At 40.6% G+C, this 20,764-nt stretch overlaps 1 protein-coding gene across 1 annotated transcript; it reads left to right on the top strand.

Moving 5' to 3' along the window:
- The first annotated feature begins 8,615 nt into the window (after positions 1-8,615).
- Positions 8,616-20,441, top strand: LOC131346059 (ankyrin repeat and SOCS box protein 2-like). The gene is made up of 9 exons (XM_058379385.1): positions 8,616-8,990; positions 13,739-13,868; positions 13,950-14,125; positions 14,230-14,385; positions 15,617-15,862; positions 15,994-16,165; positions 18,619-19,198; positions 19,289-19,442; positions 19,660-20,441. Exons 2-9 carry the CDS (start codon positions 13,774-13,776, stop codon positions 19,833-19,835), a joined length of 1,755 nt encoding a protein of 584 aa, XP_058235368.1. The 5' UTR covers positions 8,616-8,990; positions 13,739-13,773; the 3' UTR covers positions 19,836-20,441.
- Positions 20,442-20,764: the final 323 nt, after the last annotated feature.

Raw genomic sequence — 20,764 nt, 5'->3', positions numbered from 1 at the left:
CAGAGTGTGTACAGAGTGTGTGCAGAGTGTGTGATGAGTGTGTATAGAGTGTGTGATGAGTGTGTGCAGAGTGTGTGCGGAGTGCGTGCAGAGTGTGTACAGAGTGTGTGATGAGTGTGTGCAGAGTGTGTACAGAGTGTGTGATGAGTGTGTACAGAGTGTGTTCAGAGTGTGTGCAGAGTGTGTGATGAGTGTGTATAGAGTGTGTGATGAGTGTGTACAGAGTGTGTACAGAGTGTGTGCAGAGTGTGTGATGAGTGTGTACAGAGTGTGTGCAGAGTGTGTACAGAGTGTGTACAGAGTGTGTGCAGAGTGTGTGCAGAGTGTGTACAGAGTGTGTGCAGAGTGTGTGATGAGTGTGTACAGAGTGTGTGGTGAGTGTGTGCAGAGTGTGTACAGAGTGTGTGATGAGTGTGTGCAGAGTGTGTACAGAGTGTGTGATGAGTGTGTACAGAGTGTGTGGTGAGTGTGTGCAGAGTGTGTACAGAGTGTGTGATGAGTGTATACAGAGTGTGTGGTGAGTGTGTGCAGAGTGTGTACAGAGTGTGTGATGAGTGTGTGCAGAGTGTGTACAGAGTGTGTGCAGAGTGTGTACAGAGTGTGTACAGAGTGTGTGCAGAGTGTGTACAGAGTGTGTACAGAGTGTGTACAGAGTGTGTGGTGAGTGTGTGCAGAGTGTGTACAGAGTGTGTGATGAGTGTGTGCAGAGTGTGTACAGAGTGTGTGATGAGTGTGTACAGAGTGTGTGGTGAGTGTGTGCAGAGTGTGTACAGAGTGTGTGATGAGTGTGTACAGAGTGTGTGGTGAGTGTGTGCAGAGTGTGTACAGAGTGTGTGATGAGTGTGTGCAGAGTGTGTACAGAGTGTGTGCAGAGTGTGTGCAGAGTGTGTGCAGAGTGTGTGCAGAGTGTGTACAGAGTGTGTGCAGAGTGTGTACAGAGTGTGTGATGAGTGTGTACAGAGTGTGTACAGAGTGTGTGCAGAGTGTGTACAGAGTGTGTACAGAGTGTGTGCAGAGTGTGTGCAGAGTGTGTGCAGAGTGTGTACAGAGTTTGTACAGTGTGTGTGCAAAGTGTGTGATGAGTGCGTGCAGAGTGCGTACAGAGTGCGTGCAGAGTGCGTACAGAGTGTGTGATGAGTGTGTACAGAGTGTGTTCAGAGTGTGTGCAGAGTGTGTGATGAGTGTGTATAGAGTGTGTGATGAGTGTGTACAGAGTGTGTGCAGAGTGTGTGCAGAGTGTGTGCAGAGTGTGTGATGAGTGTGTACAGAGTGTGTACAGAGTGTGTGCAGAGTGTGTACAGAGTGTGTGCAGAGTGTGTACAGAGTGTGTGATGAGTGTGTACAGAGTGTGTGCAGAGTGTGTGATGAGTGTGTGCAGAGTGTGTGCAGAGTGCGTGATGAGTGTGTACGGAGTGTGTACAGAGTGTGTACAGAGTGTGTGCAGAGTGTGTACAGAGTGTGTGATGAGTGTGTACAGAGTGTGTACAGAGTGTGTGCAGAGTGTGTGATGAGTGTGTACAGAGTGTGTACAGAGTGTGTGATGAGTGTGTGCAGAGTGTGTATAGAGTGTGTGCACAGTGTGTGCAGTGTGTATAGAGTGTGTGCAGAGTGTGTACAGAGTGTATTTAGAGTGTGTATAGAGTGTGTGCAGAGTGTGTACAGAGTGTGTGCAGAGTGTGTGCCGAGTGTGTGCAGAGTGTGTACAGAGTGTGTGATGAGTGTTACAGAGTGTGTGCAGAGTGTGTGCAGAGTGTGTACAGAGTGTGTGATGAGTGTTACAGAGTGTGTGCAGAGTCTGTGATGAGTGTTACAGAGTGTGTGCAGAGTCTGTGATGAGTGTGTACAGAGTGTATATAGAGTGTATATAGAGTGTGTACAGAGTGTGTGCAGAGTGTGTGCAGAGTGTGTGATGAGTGTTACAGAGTGTGTGCAGAGTGTGTACAGAGTGTGTGATGAGTGTTACAGAGTGTGTGATGAGTGTTACAGAGTGTGTGCAGAGTGTGTGCAGAGTGTGTGATGAGTGTTACAGAGTGTTACAGAGTGTGTACAGAGTGTGTACAGAGTGTGTGATGAGTGTGTGCAGAGTGTGTACAGAGTGTGTGCAGAGTGTGTACAGAGTGTGTGATGAGTGTGTGCAGAGTTTGTGATGAGTGTGTGCAGAGTGTGTGGTGAGTGTGTACAGAGTGTGTGGTGAGTGTGTACAGAGTGTGTGGTGAGTGTGTGCAGAGTGTGTGATGAGTGTGTGCAGAGTGTGTGGTGAGTGTGTACAGAGTGTGTGATGAGTGTGTGCAGAGTGTGTACAGAGTGTGTGCAGAGTGTGTACAGAGTGTGTACAGAGTGTGTGCAGAGTGTGTGCAGAGTGTGTGATGAGTGTGTGCAGAGTGTGTGCAGAGTGTGTGCAGAGTGTGTGATGAGTGTGTGCAGAGTGTGTACAGAGTGTGTACAGAGTGTGTGCAGAGTGTGTACAGAGTGTGTGCAGAGTGTGTGCAGAGTGTGTGATGAGTGTGTGCAGAGTGTGTACAGAGTGTGTACAGAGTGTGTGATGAGTGTGTACAGAGTGTGTGGTGAGTGTGTGATGAGTGTGTACAGAGTGTGTGATGAGTGTGTACAGAGTGTGTGCAGAGTGTGTGATGAGTGTGTGCAGAGTGTGTGTGGAGTGTGTGCAGAGTGTGTGATGAGTGTGTGCAGAGTGTCTGATGAGTTTGTGTGGAGTGTGTGCAGAGTGTGTGATGAATATGTGATGAGTGTGTACAAAATGTATGATGAATGTGTGAAGAGTATGTGATGAGTGTGTGTAGTGTGTGTGCAGAGTGGATGCGGAGTGTGTGCAGAGTGTGTGATGAGTGTGGGCAGAGTGTGTGCGGAGTGTGTGATGAGTGTGTGCAGAGTGTGTGCAGAGTGTGTGCAGAGTGTGTGCAGAGTGTGTGATGAGTGTGTACAGAGTGTGTACAGAGTGTGTGCAGAGTGTGTGCAGAGTTTGTACAGAGTGTGTGCAGAGTGTGTACAGAGTGTGTGATGAGTGTGTGCAGAGTGTGTGATGAGTGTGTGCAGAGTGTGTGCAGAGTGCGTGATGAGTGTGTACGGAGTGTGTACAGAGTGTGTACAGAGTGTGTGCAGAGTGTGTACAGAGTGTGTGATGAGTGTGTACAGAGTGTGTACAGAGTGTGTGATGAGTGTGTGCACAGTGTGTGCAGTGTGTACGGAGTGTGTACAGAGTGTGTGCAGAGTGTGTACAGAGTGTGTGATGAGTGTGTACAGAGTGTGTACAGAGTGTGTACAGAGTGTGTGCAGAGTGTGTACAGAGTGTGTGATGAGTGTGTGCAGAGTCTGTACAGAGTGTGTATAGAGTGTGTGCACAGTGTGTGCAGTGTGTATAGAGTGTGTGCAGAGTGTGTACAGAGTGTATTTAGAGTGTGTATAGAGTGTGTGCAGAGTGTGTACAGAGTGTGTGCAGAGTGTGTGCAGTGTGTGCAGAGTGTGTACAGAGTGTGTGATGAGTGTTACAGAGTGTGTGATGAGTGTGTACAGAGTGTGTGATGAGTGTTACAGAGTGTGTATAGAGTGTGTACAGAGTGTGTGATGAGTGTTACAGAGTGTGTGCAGAGTCTGTGATGAGTGTGTGCAGAGTGTGTGATGAGCGTGTACAGAGTGTATATAGAGTGTATATAGAGTGTGTACAGAGTGTGTGCAGAGTGTGTGCAGAGTGTGTGCAGAGTGTGTGATGAGTGTTACAGAGTGTGTGCAGAGTGTGTGATGAGTGTTACAGAGTGTGTGATGAGTGTTACAGAGTGTGTGCAGAGTGTGTGCAGAGTGTGTGCAGAGTGTGTGATGAGTGTGTGATGAGTGTTACAGAGTGTGTGCAGAGTGTGTACAGAGTGTGTGCAGAGTGTGTGATGAGTGTTACAGAGTGTGTGCAGAGTGTGTGCAGAGTGTGTGATGAGTGTTACAGAGTGTGTACAGAGTGTGTGATGAGTGTTACAGAGTGTGTGCAGAGTCTGTGATGAATGTGTGCAGAGTGTGTGATGAGTGTGTACAGAGTGTGTATAGAGTGTGTGCAGAGTGTGTACAGAGTGTATATAGAGTGTGTGCAGAGTGTGTGCAGAGTGTGTACAGAGTGTGTGATGAGTGATACAGAGTGTGTACAGAGTGTGTACAGAGTGTGTGATGAGTGTTACAGAGTGTGTGCAGAGTCTGTGATGAATGTGTGCAGAGTGTGTGATGAGTGTGTACAGAGTGTGTATAGAGTGTGTATAGAGTGTGTACAGATTGTGTATAGAGTGTGTATAGAGTCTGTGCAGAGTGTGTGCAGAGTGTGTACAGAGTGTGTATAGAGTGTGGACAGAGTGTGTATAGAGTGTGTATAGAGTGTTTACAGAGTGTGTGCAGAGTGTGTATAGAGTGTGTACAGAGTGTGTATAGAGTGTGTACAGAGTGTGTACAGAGTGTGTATAGAGTGTGTACAGAGTGTGTATAGAGTGTGTATAGAGTGTGTGCAGAGTGTGTACAGAGTGTGTGCAGAGTGTGTACAGAGTGTGATGAGTGATACAGAGTGTGTACAGAGTGTGTACAGAGTGTGTGATGAGTGTTACAGAGTGTGTGCAGAGTCTGTGATGAATGTGTGCAGAGTGTGTGATGAGTGTGTACAGAGTGTGTATAGAGTGTGTATAGAGTGTGTGCAGAGTGTGTACAGAGTGTATATAGAGTGTGTGCAGAGTGTGTGCAGAGTGTGTACAGAATGTGTGATGAGTGATACAGAGTGTGTACAGAGTGTGTACAGAGTGTGTGATGAGTGTTACAGAGTGTGTGCAGAGTCTGTGATGAATGTGTGCAGAGTGTGTGATGAGTGTGTACAGAGTGTGTATAGAGTGTGTATAGAGTGTGTACAGAGTGTGTATAGAGTGTGTATAGAGTCTGTGCAGAGTGTGTGCAGAGTGTGTACAGAGTGTGTATAGAGTGTGTATAGAGTGTGTATAGAGTGTTTACAGAGTGTGTGCAGAGTGTGTATAGAGTGTGTGCAGAGTGTGTATAGAGTGTGTATAGAGTGTGTATAGAGTGTGTACAGAGTGTGTATAGAGTGTGTATAGAGTGTGTACAGAGTGTGTATAGAGTGTGTATAGAGTGTGTACAGAGTGTGTGCACAGTGTGTGCAGAGTGTGTACAGTGTGTATAGAGTGTGTATAGAGTGTGTACAGAGTGTGTATAGAGTGTGTGCAGAGTGTGTACAGTGTGTATAGAGTGTGTATAGAGTGTGTACAGAGTGTGTATAGAGTGTGTGCAGAGTGTGTACAGAGTGTGTATAGAGTGTGTGCAGAGTGTGTACAGAGTGTGTATAGAGTGTGTGCAGAGTGTGTGCAGAGTGTGTACAGAGTGTGTGCAGAGTGTGTATAGAGTGTGTATAGAGTGTGTACAGAGTGTGTATAGAGTGTGTATAGAGTGTGTACAGTGTGTGCAGAGTGTGTATAGAGTGTGTACAGCGTGTGTATAGAGTGTGTATAGAGTGTGTACAGAGTGTGTATAGAGTGTGTACAGAGTGTGTACAGAGTGTGTACAGAGTGTGTGATGAGTGTTACAGAGTGTGTGCAAAGTCTGTGATGAATGTGTGCAGAGTGTGTGATGAGTGTGTACAGAGTGTGTATAGAGTGTGTATAGAGTGTTTACAGAGTGTGTATAGAGTGTGTGCAGAGTGTGTGCAGAGTGTGTGCAGAGTGTGTATAGAGTGTGTACAGAGTGTGTACAGAGTGTGTATAGAGTGTGTATAGAGTGTGTGCAGAGTGTGTACAGAGTGTGTGATGAGTGTTACAGAGTGTGTGCAGAGTCTGTGATGAATGTGTGCAGAGTGTGTACAGAGTGTGTACAGAGTGTGTATAGAGTGTGTACAGAGTGTGTACAGAGTGTGTATAGAGTGTGTACAGAGTGTGTATAGAGTGTGTACAGAGTGTGTATAGAGTGTGTATAGAGTGTGTACAGAGTGTGTATAGAGTGTGTATAGAGTGTGTACAGAGTGTGTACAGAGTGTGTACAGAGTGTGTACAGAGTGTGTATAGAGTGTGTACAGAGTGTGTATAGAGTGTGTACAGAGTGTGTATAGAGTGTGTACAGAGTGTGTATAGAGTGTGTACAGAGTGTGTACAGAGTGTGTATAGAGTGTGTACAGAGTGTGTATAGAGTGTGTATAGAGTGTGTACAGAGTGTGTATAGAGTGTGTATAGAGTGTGTACAGAGTGTGTATAGAGTGTGTACAGAGTGTGTATAGAGTGTGTACAGAGTGTGTATAGAGTGTGTATAGAGTGTGTACAGAGTGTGTACAGAGTGTGTATAGAGTGTGTACAGAGTGTGTATAGAGTGTGTACAGAGTGTGTATAGAGTGTGTACAGAGTGTGTACAGAGTGTGTATAGAGTGTGTATAGAGTGTGTACAGAGTGTGTATAGAGTGTGTATAGAGTGTGTACAGAGTGTGTACAGAGTGTGTGATGAGTGTTACAGAGTGTGTGCAAAGTCTGTGATGAATGTGTGCAGAGTGTGTGATGAGTGTGTATAGAGTGTGTATAGAGTGTGTACAGAGTGTGTATAGAGTGTGTGCAGAGTGTGTGCAGAGTGTGTGCAGAGTGTGTATAGAGTGTGTATAGAGTGTGTATAGAGTGTGTACAGAGTGTGTATAGAGTGTGTACAGAGTGTGTATAGAGTGTGTACAGAGTGTGTATAGAGTGTGTACAGAGTGTGTATAGAGTGTGTATAGAGTGTGTACAGAGTGTGTATAGAGTGTGTACAGAGTGTGTATAGAGTGTGTATAGAGTGTGTACAGAGTGTGTATAGAGTGTGTATAGAGTGTGTGCAGAGTGTGTACAGAGTGTGTGATGAGTGTTACAGAGTGTGTGCAGAGTCTGTGTTGAATGTGTGCAGAGTGTGTATAGAGTGTGTGCAGAGTGTGTACAGAATGTGTATAGAGTGTGTATAGAGTGTGTACAGAGTGTGTATAGAGTGTGTACAGAGTGTGTATAGAGTGTGTATAGAGTGTGTACAGAGTGTGTATAGAGTGTGTACAGAGTGTGTATAGAGTGTGTATAGAGTGTGTACAGAGTGTGTATAGAGTGTGTATAGAGTGTGTGCTGAGTGTGTACAGAGTGTGTGATGAGTGTTACAGAGTGTGTGCAGAGTGTGTGCAGAGTGTGTACAGAGTGTGTATAGAGTGTGTGTAGAATGTGTATAGAGTGTGCAGAATGTGTATAGTGTGTAGAATGTGTATAAAGTGTGTGTAGAATGTGTATAGAGTGTGTGTAGAATGTGTGTAGAATGTGTATAGAGTGTGCAGAATGTTTATAGAGTGTGTGTAGAATGTGTGTAGAGTGTGTATAGAGTGTGTGTAGAATGTGTATAGAGTGTGCAGAATGTGTACAGAGTGTGTATAGAGTGTGTACAGAGTGTGTATAGAGTGTGTATAGAGTGTGTACAGAGTGTGTATAGAGTGTGTATAGAGTGTGTACAGAGTGTGTATAGAGTGTGTACAGAGTGTGTATAGAGTGTGTACAGAGTGTGTATAGAGTGTGTATAGAGTGTGTACAGAGTGTGTACAGAGTGTGTATAGAGTGTGTACAGAGTGTGTATAGAGTGTGTACAGAGTGTGTATAGAGTGTGTACAGAGTGTGTACAGAGTGTGTATAGAGTGTGTATAGAGTGTGTACAGAGTGTGTATAGAGTGTGTATAGAGTGTGTACAGAGTGTGTACAGAGTGTGTGATGAGTGTTACAGAGTGTGTGCAAAGTCTGTGATGAATGTGTGCAGAGTGTGTGATGAGTGTGTATAGAGTGTGTATAGAGTGTGTACAGAGTGTGTATAGAGTGTGTGCAGAGTGTGTGCAGAGTGTGTGCAGAGTGTGTATAGAGTGTGTATAGAGTGTGTATAGAGTGTGTACAGAGTGTGTATAGAGTGTGTACAGAGTGTGTATAGAGTGTGTACAGAGTGTGTATAGAGTGTGTACAGAGTGTGTATAGAGTGTGTATAGAGTGTGTACAGAGTGTGTATAGAGTGTGTACAGAGTGTGTATAGAGTGTGTATAGAGTGTGTACAGAGTGTGTATAGAGTGTGTATAGAGTGTGTGCAGAGTGTGTACAGAGTGTGTGATGAGTGTTACAGAGTGTGTGCAGAGTCTGTGTTGAATGTGTGCAGAGTGTGTATAGAGTGTGTGCAGAGTGTGTACAGAATGTGTATAGAGTGTGTATAGAGTGTGTACAGAGTGTGTATAGAGTGTGTACAGAGTGTGTATAGAGTGTGTATAGAGTGTGTACAGAGTGTGTATAGAGTGTGTACAGAGTGTGTATAGAGTGTGTATAGAGTGTGTACAGAGTGTGTATAGAGTGTGTATAGAGTGTGTGCTGAGTGTGTACAGAGTGTGTGATGAGTGTTACAGAGTGTGTGCAGAGTGTGTACAGAATGTGTATAGAGTGTGTATAGAGTGTGTACAGAGTGTGTATAGAGTGTGTATAGAGTGTGTACAGAGTGTGTATAGAGTGTGTATAGAGTGTGTACAGAGTGTGTATAGAGTGTGTACAGAGTGTGTATAGAGTGTGTACAGAGTGTGTACAGAATGTGTATAGAGTGTGTGCAGAGTGTGTACAGAGTGTGTGATGAATGTTACAGAGTGTGTACAGAGTGTGTACAGAGTTTGAAGACATGGTGAAGTTATTTATAGGCGTCTCTAAAAGTCTGGTGTGGTCAGCAGAGTCATGTTGTGTGTAAACATGAACCATGCTGAGGTCCGGTGTCCATGCCGAGGTCCGGTGTCCATGCTGTCCGGTCCCCTGCTCCGTCTGTCACAGGAGAGAAAAACCCAGTCATCATTTTGTGTGTCACAGAATCGCTGACACAAATATTCCACAGTCATGTCCACGCACTGGTCAGTGGAGCAGAGAGCTCAGGAGCAAACACACTCAGACACACGCAGATCATTTCTCCAGCACTGCTACAGCTCAGGAGATCAGGTGGAGTCTGAAAAGGTAGGACCTTCTCCCAGCGTCATCTCTTTACACACACACACACACATTTACACATGCATACATAAACACACACACACACACACATTTACACATACACACACACATTTATACATATGCACACACACACACACATTTACACATACACACACACACACACACACACATTTACACATACACACACATTTACACATACGCACACACATTTATACATACACACACACATTTATACATACACACACACACACACACACACATTTACACATACACACACACATTTATACATATGCACACACATTTATACATACACACACACATTTATACATACACACACACACACACACACACATTTACACATACGCACACACATTTATACATACACACACACATTTATACATACACACACACATTTACACATACACACACACATTTATACATATGCACACACATTTATACATACACACACACATTTACACATACACACACACATTTACACATACGCACACACATTTATACATACACACACATTTATACATACACACACACACACATTTACACATACACACACACATTTACTCATACACACACACATTTACTCATACGCACACACATTTATACATACGCACACACATTTATACATACACACACACATTTATACATACACACACACACACATTTACACATACGCACACACATTTATACATACACACACACATTTATACATACACACACACACACACATTTACACATACACACACACATTTATACATACACACACACATTTATACATACACACACACACACACATTTACACATACGCACACACATTTATACATACACACACACATTTATACATACACACACACATTTATACATACACACACACACACACACATTTACACATACGCACACACATTTATACATACACACACACATTTATACATACACACACACATTTATACATACACACACACACACACACACATTTACACATACGCACACACATTTATACATACACACACACATTTATACATACACACACACATTTATACATACACACACACACACACACACATTTACACATACACACACACATTTATACATACACACACACATTTACACATACACACACACATTTATACATACACACACACATTTATACATACACACACACACACACACATTTACACATACGCACACACATTTATACATACACACACACATTTATACATACACACACACATTTACACATACACACACACACACACACATTTATACATATGCACACACATTTATACATACACACACACATTTACACATACACACACACATTTACACATACGCACACACATTTACACATACGCACACACATTTATACATACACACACACATTTATACATACACACACACATTTATACATACACACACACACACACATTTACACATACACAAACACATTTATACATACACACACATTTACACATACGCACACACATTTATACATACACACACACATTTATACATACACACACACATTTATACATACACACACACACACACACATTTACACATACACACACACATTTATACATACACACACATTTATACATACACACACACACACACACACACATTTACACATACACACACACATTTATACATACACACACACATTTACACATACACACACACATTTATACATACGCACACACATTTATACATACACACACACACACACACACTTTTACACATACACACACACATTTATACATACACACACACACACACACATTTACACATACACACACACATTTATACATACACACACACATTTATACATACACACACACACACACACACACATTTATACATACGCACACACATTTATACATACGCACACACATTTATACATACACACACACATTTATACATACACACACACATTTATACATACACACATTTATACATACACACACACATTTATACATACACACACACATTTATACATACACACATTTATACATACACACACACATTTATACATACACACACACATTTATACATACACACATTTATACATACACACACACACACACACATTTACACATACACACACACATTTATACATACACACACACATTTATACATACACACACACACACACACATTTACACATACACACACACATTTATACATACACACACACATTTATACATACACACACACATTTATACATACACACATTTATACATACACACACACACACACACATTTACACATACACACACACATTTATACATACACACACACATTTATACATACACACACACACACACACATTTACACATACGCACACACATTTATACATACACACACACATTTATACATACACACACACATTTATACATACACACACACACACACATTTACACATACACACACACATTTATACATACGCACACATTTATACATACACACACACATTTACACATACACACACACATTTATACATACACACACACATTTATACATACACACACACATTTATACATACACACACACACACACACACACATTTACACATACACACACACATTTATACATACGCACACATTTATACACACACACACACATTTACACAAACACATTTATACATACACACACACATTTACACATACACACACACATTTATACATACACACACACATTTATACATACACACACACACACACACACACATTTACACATACACACACACATTTATACATACACACACACATTTATACATACACACACACACACACACATTTACACATACACACACACATTTATACATACACACACACATTTATACATACACACACACACACACACACACATTTACACATACACACACACATTTATACATACACACACACATTTATACATACACACACACATTTATACATACACACACACACACACACACATTTACACATACACACACACATTTATACATACACACACACATTTATACATACACACACACACACATTTACACATACACACACACATTTATACATACACACACACACACACACATTTATACATACACAAACACATTTATACATACACACACACACACACACACATTTACACATACACACACACATTTATACATACGCACACACATTTATACATACGCACACACATTTATACATACACACACACATTTATACATACACACACACATTTATACATACACACACACACACACACACATTTACACATACGCACACACATTTATACATACACACACACATTTATACATACACACACACACACACACACATTTACACATACACACACACATTTATACATACGCACACACATTTATACATACACACACACACACACACATTTACACATACACAAACACATTTATACATACACACACACATTTATACATACACACACACACACACACATTTACACATACACACACACATTTACACATACACACACACATTTATACATACACACACACACACACATTTACACATACACACACACATTTATACATACGCACACACACACACACACACACATTTACACATACACACACACATTTATACATACACACACACATTTACACATACGCACACACATTTACACATACACACACATTTATACATACACACACACATTTATACATACACACACACATTTATACATACGCACACACACACACACACATTTACACATACGCACACACATTTATACATACACACACACATTTATACATACGCACACACACACACACACATTTACACATACGCACACACATTTACACATACGCACACACACACACACACACATTTACACATACACAATGTAAATGTGTGTGTGTATGTGTGTGTTCTTCCAGAAGCTCAGTATCTCCTCCATGGTGTGGATGATCAGATGAAGATGTGTGTGTGTGTGTGTGTTCTTCCAGAAGCTCAGTATCTCCTCCATGGTGTGGATGATCAGATGAAGATGTGTGTGTGTGTGTGTTCTTCCAGAAGCTCAGTATCTCCTCCATGGTGTGGATGATCAGATGAAGATGTGTGTGTGTGTGTGTGTTCTTCCAGAAGCTCAGTATCTCCTCCATGGTGTGGATGATCAGTTGAAGATGTGTGTGTGTGTGTGTGTGTTCTTCCAGAAGCTCAGTATCTCCTCCATGGTATGGATGATTAGATGAAGGTGTGTGTGTGTGTGTTTTCTTCCAGAATCTCAGTATCTCCTCCATGGTGTGGATGATTAGATGAAGGTGTGTGTGTGTGTGTTTTCTTCCAGAAGCTCAGTATCTCCTCCATGGTGTGGATGATTAGATGAAGGTGTGTGTGTGTGTGTGTGTTCTTCCAGAATCTCAGTATCTCCTCCATGGTGTGGATGATCAGTTGAAGATGTGTGTGTGTGTGTGTGTGTGTGTATGTGTTCTTCCAGAAGCTCAGTATCTCCTCCATGGTGTGGATGATTAGATGAAGGTGTGTGTGTGTGTGTTTTCTTCCAGAAGCTCAGTATCTCCTCCATGGTGTGGATGATTAGATGAAGGTGTGTGTGTGTGTGTGTGTGTTCTTCCAGAATCTCAGTATCTCCTCCATGGTGTGGATGATCAGTTGAAGATGTGTGTGTGTGTGTGTGTGTGTGTGTATGTGTTCTTCCAGAAGCTCAGTATCTCCTCCATGGTGTGAATGATCAGTTGAAGATGTGTGTGTGTGTTCTTCCAGAAGCTCAGTATCTCCTCCATGGTGTGGATGATCAGATGAAGATGATGAGCTGTAACAGTGTGCTGCAGTCGGAGTGTGTGATGTGGAGAACTCTTGACAGCCTGCGTCCTGACTCCCTCACACCTGTCCAGTACTTTCATACAAATTACATTCACCATCGAGTTAGTCTATAAAATAAAATTTGCCCTGACCTCTGACCTCTGACTGGCAGGGATGAGGAACAGATGATGTCGGCTGTGGGCTCCGGAGACGTGAGGAAAGTCAGGGACATCCTGACGCGTGAGGAGACTCCCAGGAATCTCCTGAGGGCGGATGCAGACGGCTGGACCGCACTACACGAGGCCAGTTATTACGGCCAGGCCGAGTGCCTGAAGCTGCTGCTCACGGGTGAGGATACAGGAAGTAAAAAAACAACACATCCTGTCTGGAAGAGTCTCTGGATAGATTAACACGAAGCCTCGTCTCTCCTCATCCTGCGTTTTCTTGTCCAGCTGTTCCCGAGATGATGGACACTGGAACCCGTAAACACCAGACTCCTCTGATCCTCGCCGTGTCTCGGGAACATCTACACTGTGTGGAGGTTCTCTTGGAGAAAGGGGCGGATCCCGCAATTCCAACCCTAACCAATGAGACGCCTTTGTATGAAGGTGACCGCTTTAATCACTAAATTTAATGACCATAGTCACAGCATTCAGACTGGACGCTACGGAAACCTGACTCCAGGTGGAAAATCTCTTCAATTATACAGCACATAAATTTAATATAAAATTTAAAACAAATAATTTAATCATTTAATTTAATTTAATAAAAAAAATTCCACTTGCAGTATTTACACTCAGGACAATTCAATTATATCATTAAAATCTTTTCATATTTTCCTGAACACGAGCTTTAATAAAACACATTGATTTGTATATTATAATGTTTTTAAAATAAATTTTCTCTGTATCAGTTTTAATCAGTTGCAGAGAACAGGAAGTGCAATTATGCATTCAGATGACAATAAAATACTGAATCTTAAATAAACAAACAAACAAACAATTAAACAAACAAAAAAATCCTAGAACACACAGGCTGAACTGTGTTTATTAGTGTAGTTATTTTATTTACTGATTGTTAGTTTGTTCTAGTCACACACAATTCATGTGAAACTGTTTTAAAACAATTTATTTATTAATTTGTTTGTTTGTTGTTTATTTGTTTTTTTACCAGTGATACACAATACATTCAAAAGTGTTGTGTTCTAAAACCATTTATTTATTTATTTATTTATTTATTTATTTATTTATTTATTTATTCATTCATTCATTCATTCATTCATTCACTCAATTTTTTAATTTTATTTATTTATTTATTGCTAGTTTGTTTACCAATCACACACACAATGCATTTAAAAATGATAGTGTTCTTAAACCAATAATTTATTTATTTATTTATTGCTAGTTTGTTTACCAATCACACACACAATGCATTTAAAAATGATAGTGTTCTTAAACCAATAATTTATTTATTTATTTGTTTGTTTGTTTTAATCTATTTATCTCTTGCTGTAAAGTGAAACACACAAATAAACCTTTTTTAAAAAAAAGTAAAAAATCTATTTTTACTCCTCATATATTAAAGTGTAATAATTGATAAATAAATAAATAAATAAATAAATAAATAAATAAATAAATAAATAAAAGTCTTAGTGACAGTTTAAAATTATGTAAAATTAATTTATTTAATACTTGAGCAGGTTTTCACTTGATTGATTTTATTTCACTATTCATTTAGTTGAAATAATTTTCACACAAAATGTTTCTACACTGCACACTGTCTGTGTTTGTTTGTTTGTGTGTGTGTGTGTGTTTGTGTTTGTTTGTTTACTCTGCTCAGCGTGTGCGAGGCGTAGCGCTCAGATGGCGCGTCTCCTGCTGAGATACGGAGCAGACGTTAACCAGCGGTGTCTGGACGGATGGACGGCTCTACACGAGGCGGTGTCTCAGCAACACCTGGAGCTCTGTGAGGTTTTAGTGGAGCGCGGCGCTGACCTCAGCTCACGCAACATCTACGGGGTCACGCCGCTCTTCCTCGCCGCTCAGTGCGGATGCCTGGAGCCGCTCAACTTCCTCATCTCCCTCGGTTCGTATACATCACTCGGCTCTTGCTCTAACACCTTAGGTTTCTATGGTAACAGCTCCTTCACAGGGTCAGCAGTGGTTGATGATTTTACCTCTACAGCGTGACACACAGTGTGTTGTGTGCTCCTGCAGGCGCTGATGTAAACAGCCGGGCGAGAGACGGAGCCACGCCCCTGTACGAGGCCTGCAAGAACCATCACACAGATGTGGTACAGCTGCTGCTGTCTCACTGTGCTGATGCTAACACACCAGGAAAGGACCGCCTTTTACCTCTGCACATGGCAGCCAAACACGGAGACTACAGGTAGAACACAAACAAACAAAATAAACACAAACATACACAAACAAAATAAACACAAACAAAATATATACAAACAAAACAAACACAAACATACACAAACAAACACAAAACAAACACAAACAAACACAAACATACACAAACATACACAAACAAAAATAAACACAAACATACACAAACAAAATAAACACAAACAAAATATATACAAACAAAACAAACACAAACATACACAAACAAAACAAACACAAACAAAATATATACAAACAAAACAAACACAAACATACACAAACAAAACAAACACAAACAAACACAAACATACACAAACATACACAAACAAAAATAAACACAAACATACACAAACAAAATAAACACAAACAAAATATATACAAACAAAACAAACACAAACATACACAAACAAAACAAACACAAACATACACAAACAAAACAAACACAAACAAACACAAACATACACAAACATACACAAACAAAAATAAACACAAACATACACAAACAAAATAAACACAAACAAAATATATACAAACAAAACAAACACAAACATACACAAACAAAACAAACACAAACATACACAAACAAAATAAACACAAACATACACAAACAAAATATATACAAACAAAACAAACACAAACATACACAAACAAAACAAACACAAACAAACACAAACATACACAAACATACACAAACAAAAATAAACACAAACATACACAAACAAAATAAACACAAACAAAATATATACAAACAAAACAAACACAAACATACACAAACAAAACAAACACAAACAAAATATATACAAACAAAACAAACACGAACATACACAAACAAAACAAACACAAACATACACAAACAAAACAAACACAAACAAACACAAACATACACAAACAAAAATAAACACAAACATACACAAACAAAATATATACAAACAAAACAAACACAAACATACACAAACAAAACAAACACAAACAAACACAAACATACACAAACAAAAATAAACACAAACATACACAAACAAAATAAACACAAACAAAATATATACAAACAAAACAAACACAAACATACACAAACAAAACAAACACAAACAAAATATATACAAACAAAACAAACACAAACATACACAAACAAAAATAAACACAAACAAACACAAACAAAATATATACAAACAAAACAAACACGAACATACACAAACAAAACAAACACAAACAAACACAAACATACACAAACATACACAAACAAAAATAAACACAAACATACACAAACAAAATATATACAAACAAAACAAACACAAACATACACAAACAAAACAAACACAAACAAACACAAACATACACAAACAAAAATAAACACAAACATACACAAACAAAATAAACACAAACAAAATATATACAAACAAAACAAACACAAACATACACAAACAAAACAAACACAAACAAAATATATGCAAACAAAACAAACACAAACATACACAAACAAAACAAACACAAAAATACACAAACAAAACAAACACAAATAAACACAAACAAACACAAACAAACAAAGGTTTGTACACCCCTCACTGTTCTGCATGCCTTATTAATGGGTTTACTCACTTAACTCATTCAGCATCTTCATGTAGAGTCAGGGTTGTTGTGTAGTTGTGTAGTTTTATGTGGTGTTGTGTGAGTAACTATCATATGTTGTGTTTTGTTGTGGTGTGTTTTGTTGTGTTGGGTGTTGTTTTGGTGGTGCTCTGTGTGTGGTGTTGTGTAGTATTGTGTGGTTCTGTGCGGTTTTGTGTTGTGTGAGTAAATATCTGATGTTGTGTTTTGCTGTGGTTTGTTATTGTGTATTTTTGTACAGTGCTGTGTGATGTGTAGTGTTGTGAAGTGTTGTTTTGTGTAGTGTTGTGTTGTATGGTTTTATGTGGTGTTGTGTAGTATTGTGTTTTGTGGTGTTGTATGGTGTTGTGTTGTGTAGTATTGTGTTTTGTGGTGTTGTGTATAATTGTGTAGTATTGTGTTTTGTGGTGTTGTGTATTATTGTGTAGTATTCTGTTTTGTGGTGTTGTGTATTATTGTGTAGTATTCTGTTTTGTGGTGTTGTGTAGTATTGTGTAGTATTCTGTTTTGTGATGTTGTGTAGTGTTGTGTAGTATTGTGTAGTATTCTGTTTTGTGATGTTGTGTAGTGTTGTGTAGTATTGTGTAGTATTCTGTTTTGTGGTTTTGTGAGAATTGGCTTCTCAGGTCTACTGAATAATTCTACATTGTTGATCTAATACTTTAAAGCCTAGTTCTTATAGAATCCTCAGTTTTGGTGACCTCAGTGATGTTCCCCTGAATGTTTTGGTAGAACCCAGGTTCCTCCTCGAGAGTTCTGGTTTATTAGATGGTTCTAGCTCTGATAGAGATCCTAGATCCTACATACAACCCTGTACTGAAGCTTAATAACCTTCTCCATCTCGTCCAGGATGATCTCCAGCCTGATTCTTCTGACCAGTGAGAGTGAAGTCCAGCGCAGTGGCATCAGCCCCATCCATCTCTCAGCCGAGAGCAGTGAGGACGAAGCTCTGGAGCTCCTGATCCACGCCAGCTTCAACGTCAACTTCCTGCTGGCTCCGGAACGTTCCTGCATGTATGAGGACCGCCGCCGGTCTGCTCTGTACTTTGCTGTAGATAACAGGAACCTCAAGGCTGCCAGCATGCTCCTGGATGCTGGTGCCAATCCTAACCTGGACCCGTTCAACGTCCTGCTGCTGGCCGTGAGGCAGGGAGACGTGTGCATGGCCACCTTACTCCTGGAGCATGGAGCTGATGTCAACGCCTCCTTGCCTACTCATCCCAGCACCTTCCCTGCCTGCGTGATGCTCAGCGTGAGGAACATCACCATGATGAAGTGCCTGATGGACCACGGCTGTGATGCAGAAGCATGTTTCCAGTGTGAACATGGAGCTGAGGAGCATGGAGCTGAGGAACATGGAGCTGAGGAGCATGGAGCAGAGGAACATGGAGCTGAGGAGCATGGAGCTGAGGAACGTCCAAGCTTACAGGTGTTAGTTACCTTCAAAACCTTCCAGCAAATAAAATGTTCTTCTAGTCTTCTGGTTCTTCTTCTCTATCTTCTGTATCTCCACACGCAGTTCTGTGAGATGATCTCGGCCAGGTCAGTGCGCCACTGCACTGGACCCGTCATTAACCTGCTGCTGGATTACGTCTCTCCAGTAAAGCTCTGCTCCAGACTCCAGGATCTCCTGGACAGTGAAGACTCCTGGACACACATCAGAGATAAATCAGGTACGTTCTGTATGTCCAGATGAAGCAGCAGCTCAGAGTGAAACACTGATCAGGTCAAACATCTCCCAAATATATATATATATATTAACACCACACTACATAACACTACACAGCACCACTTTACAGTACACTACACAACACTACACTCTATCTCCACCTCAGCTGGTGAGAAACTGGAGATTTAAGCTGCTGGCTTGTTCTTCCTCCTCTTCCTCAGTGCTTCCTCCGAGTCTGCTGCAGCTCTGCAGGCTGAGAATCCGACAGCTGGCTGGAGGAACCAGACTGAAGAACATCAGGAATCTTCCAGAGAGATTAATCCGCTTTCTCCAACACAACCAGCAAGCTGAAGATATCGTCTCATCTCCTGAGTGCATGCATCCAGACTCACTGTGACCTCACTCACACAACAAACAAACAAACAACAAACAAACAAAACAAACAAACAAACATTAATACAAAAACAGTTTGTTTCTGCTGTTTGAAATACTGTCACTATTATAGACTATTATAGAGCCAGGCTTATTTTGTGTGTGTGTGTGTGTGTGTGTATGCGTGTGTGTATGCGTGTGTGTGTGTGTATGCGTGTGTGTGTGTGTGTGTATGCGTGTGTGTATGCGTGTGTGTGTGTGTGTGATATCATTTGAACCAGATGATGGAGCTCAAGTTATAATGTAGGAGTCTGTCTGATAAAGAAACACACTCGTTACACAACACACATATCATGTAATATTTAATGTGTGTGTGTGTGTGAGAGAGAGAGAGTGTGTGTGTGTGTGTGTGTTTTCAGGTAATTTCTACAGGTTTACATTTGATTAAATCTAACTCTGTTATTAAAGCAGTTGTTGGCTCATGTTTTTTTACCCTTTAAATATAAAATATTCAGTACAGTATTGTAATTAAACCCAGAATGTTTTATTTTAGATTCTAAGAGATTCAAAGAGCAGGGCTGTGTCTCAATCCACTCTCTAGTGCACTACTCAGGGCTCAGATCAGGGCGTCGGCCAGGTGTGTGGTGTTAGGTCGTGTTTGTTTTTTGTGGTGTTTTTTTTGTTTTGTGTAGTGTTGTTATGTGTGGGATTGTGTAGTGTTGTGTAGTGTTGTTTTGTGTAGTGCTGTTTGTGTAGTGTTGTGTAGTGTTGTGTAGTGCTGTTTGTGTAGTGCTGTTTTGTGTAATGTTGTGTAGTGCTGTTTTGTGTAGTGTTGTGTAGTGCTGTTTTGTGTAGTGTTATGTAGTGCTGTTTGTGTAGTGTTGTGTAGTGCTGTTTTGTGTAGTGTTGTGTAGTGCTGTTTTGTGTAGTGTTGTGTAGTGCTGTTTGTGTAGT

This window comes from Hemibagrus wyckioides, linkage group LG25, assembly GCF_019097595.1.
Source record: "Hemibagrus wyckioides isolate EC202008001 linkage group LG25, SWU_Hwy_1.0, whole genome shotgun sequence".
In the NCBI taxonomy this organism is placed as follows: Eukaryota; Metazoa; Chordata; class Actinopteri; order Siluriformes; family Bagridae; genus Hemibagrus; species Hemibagrus wyckioides.
This window is presented reverse-complemented; position numbering and strand designations above follow the sequence as displayed.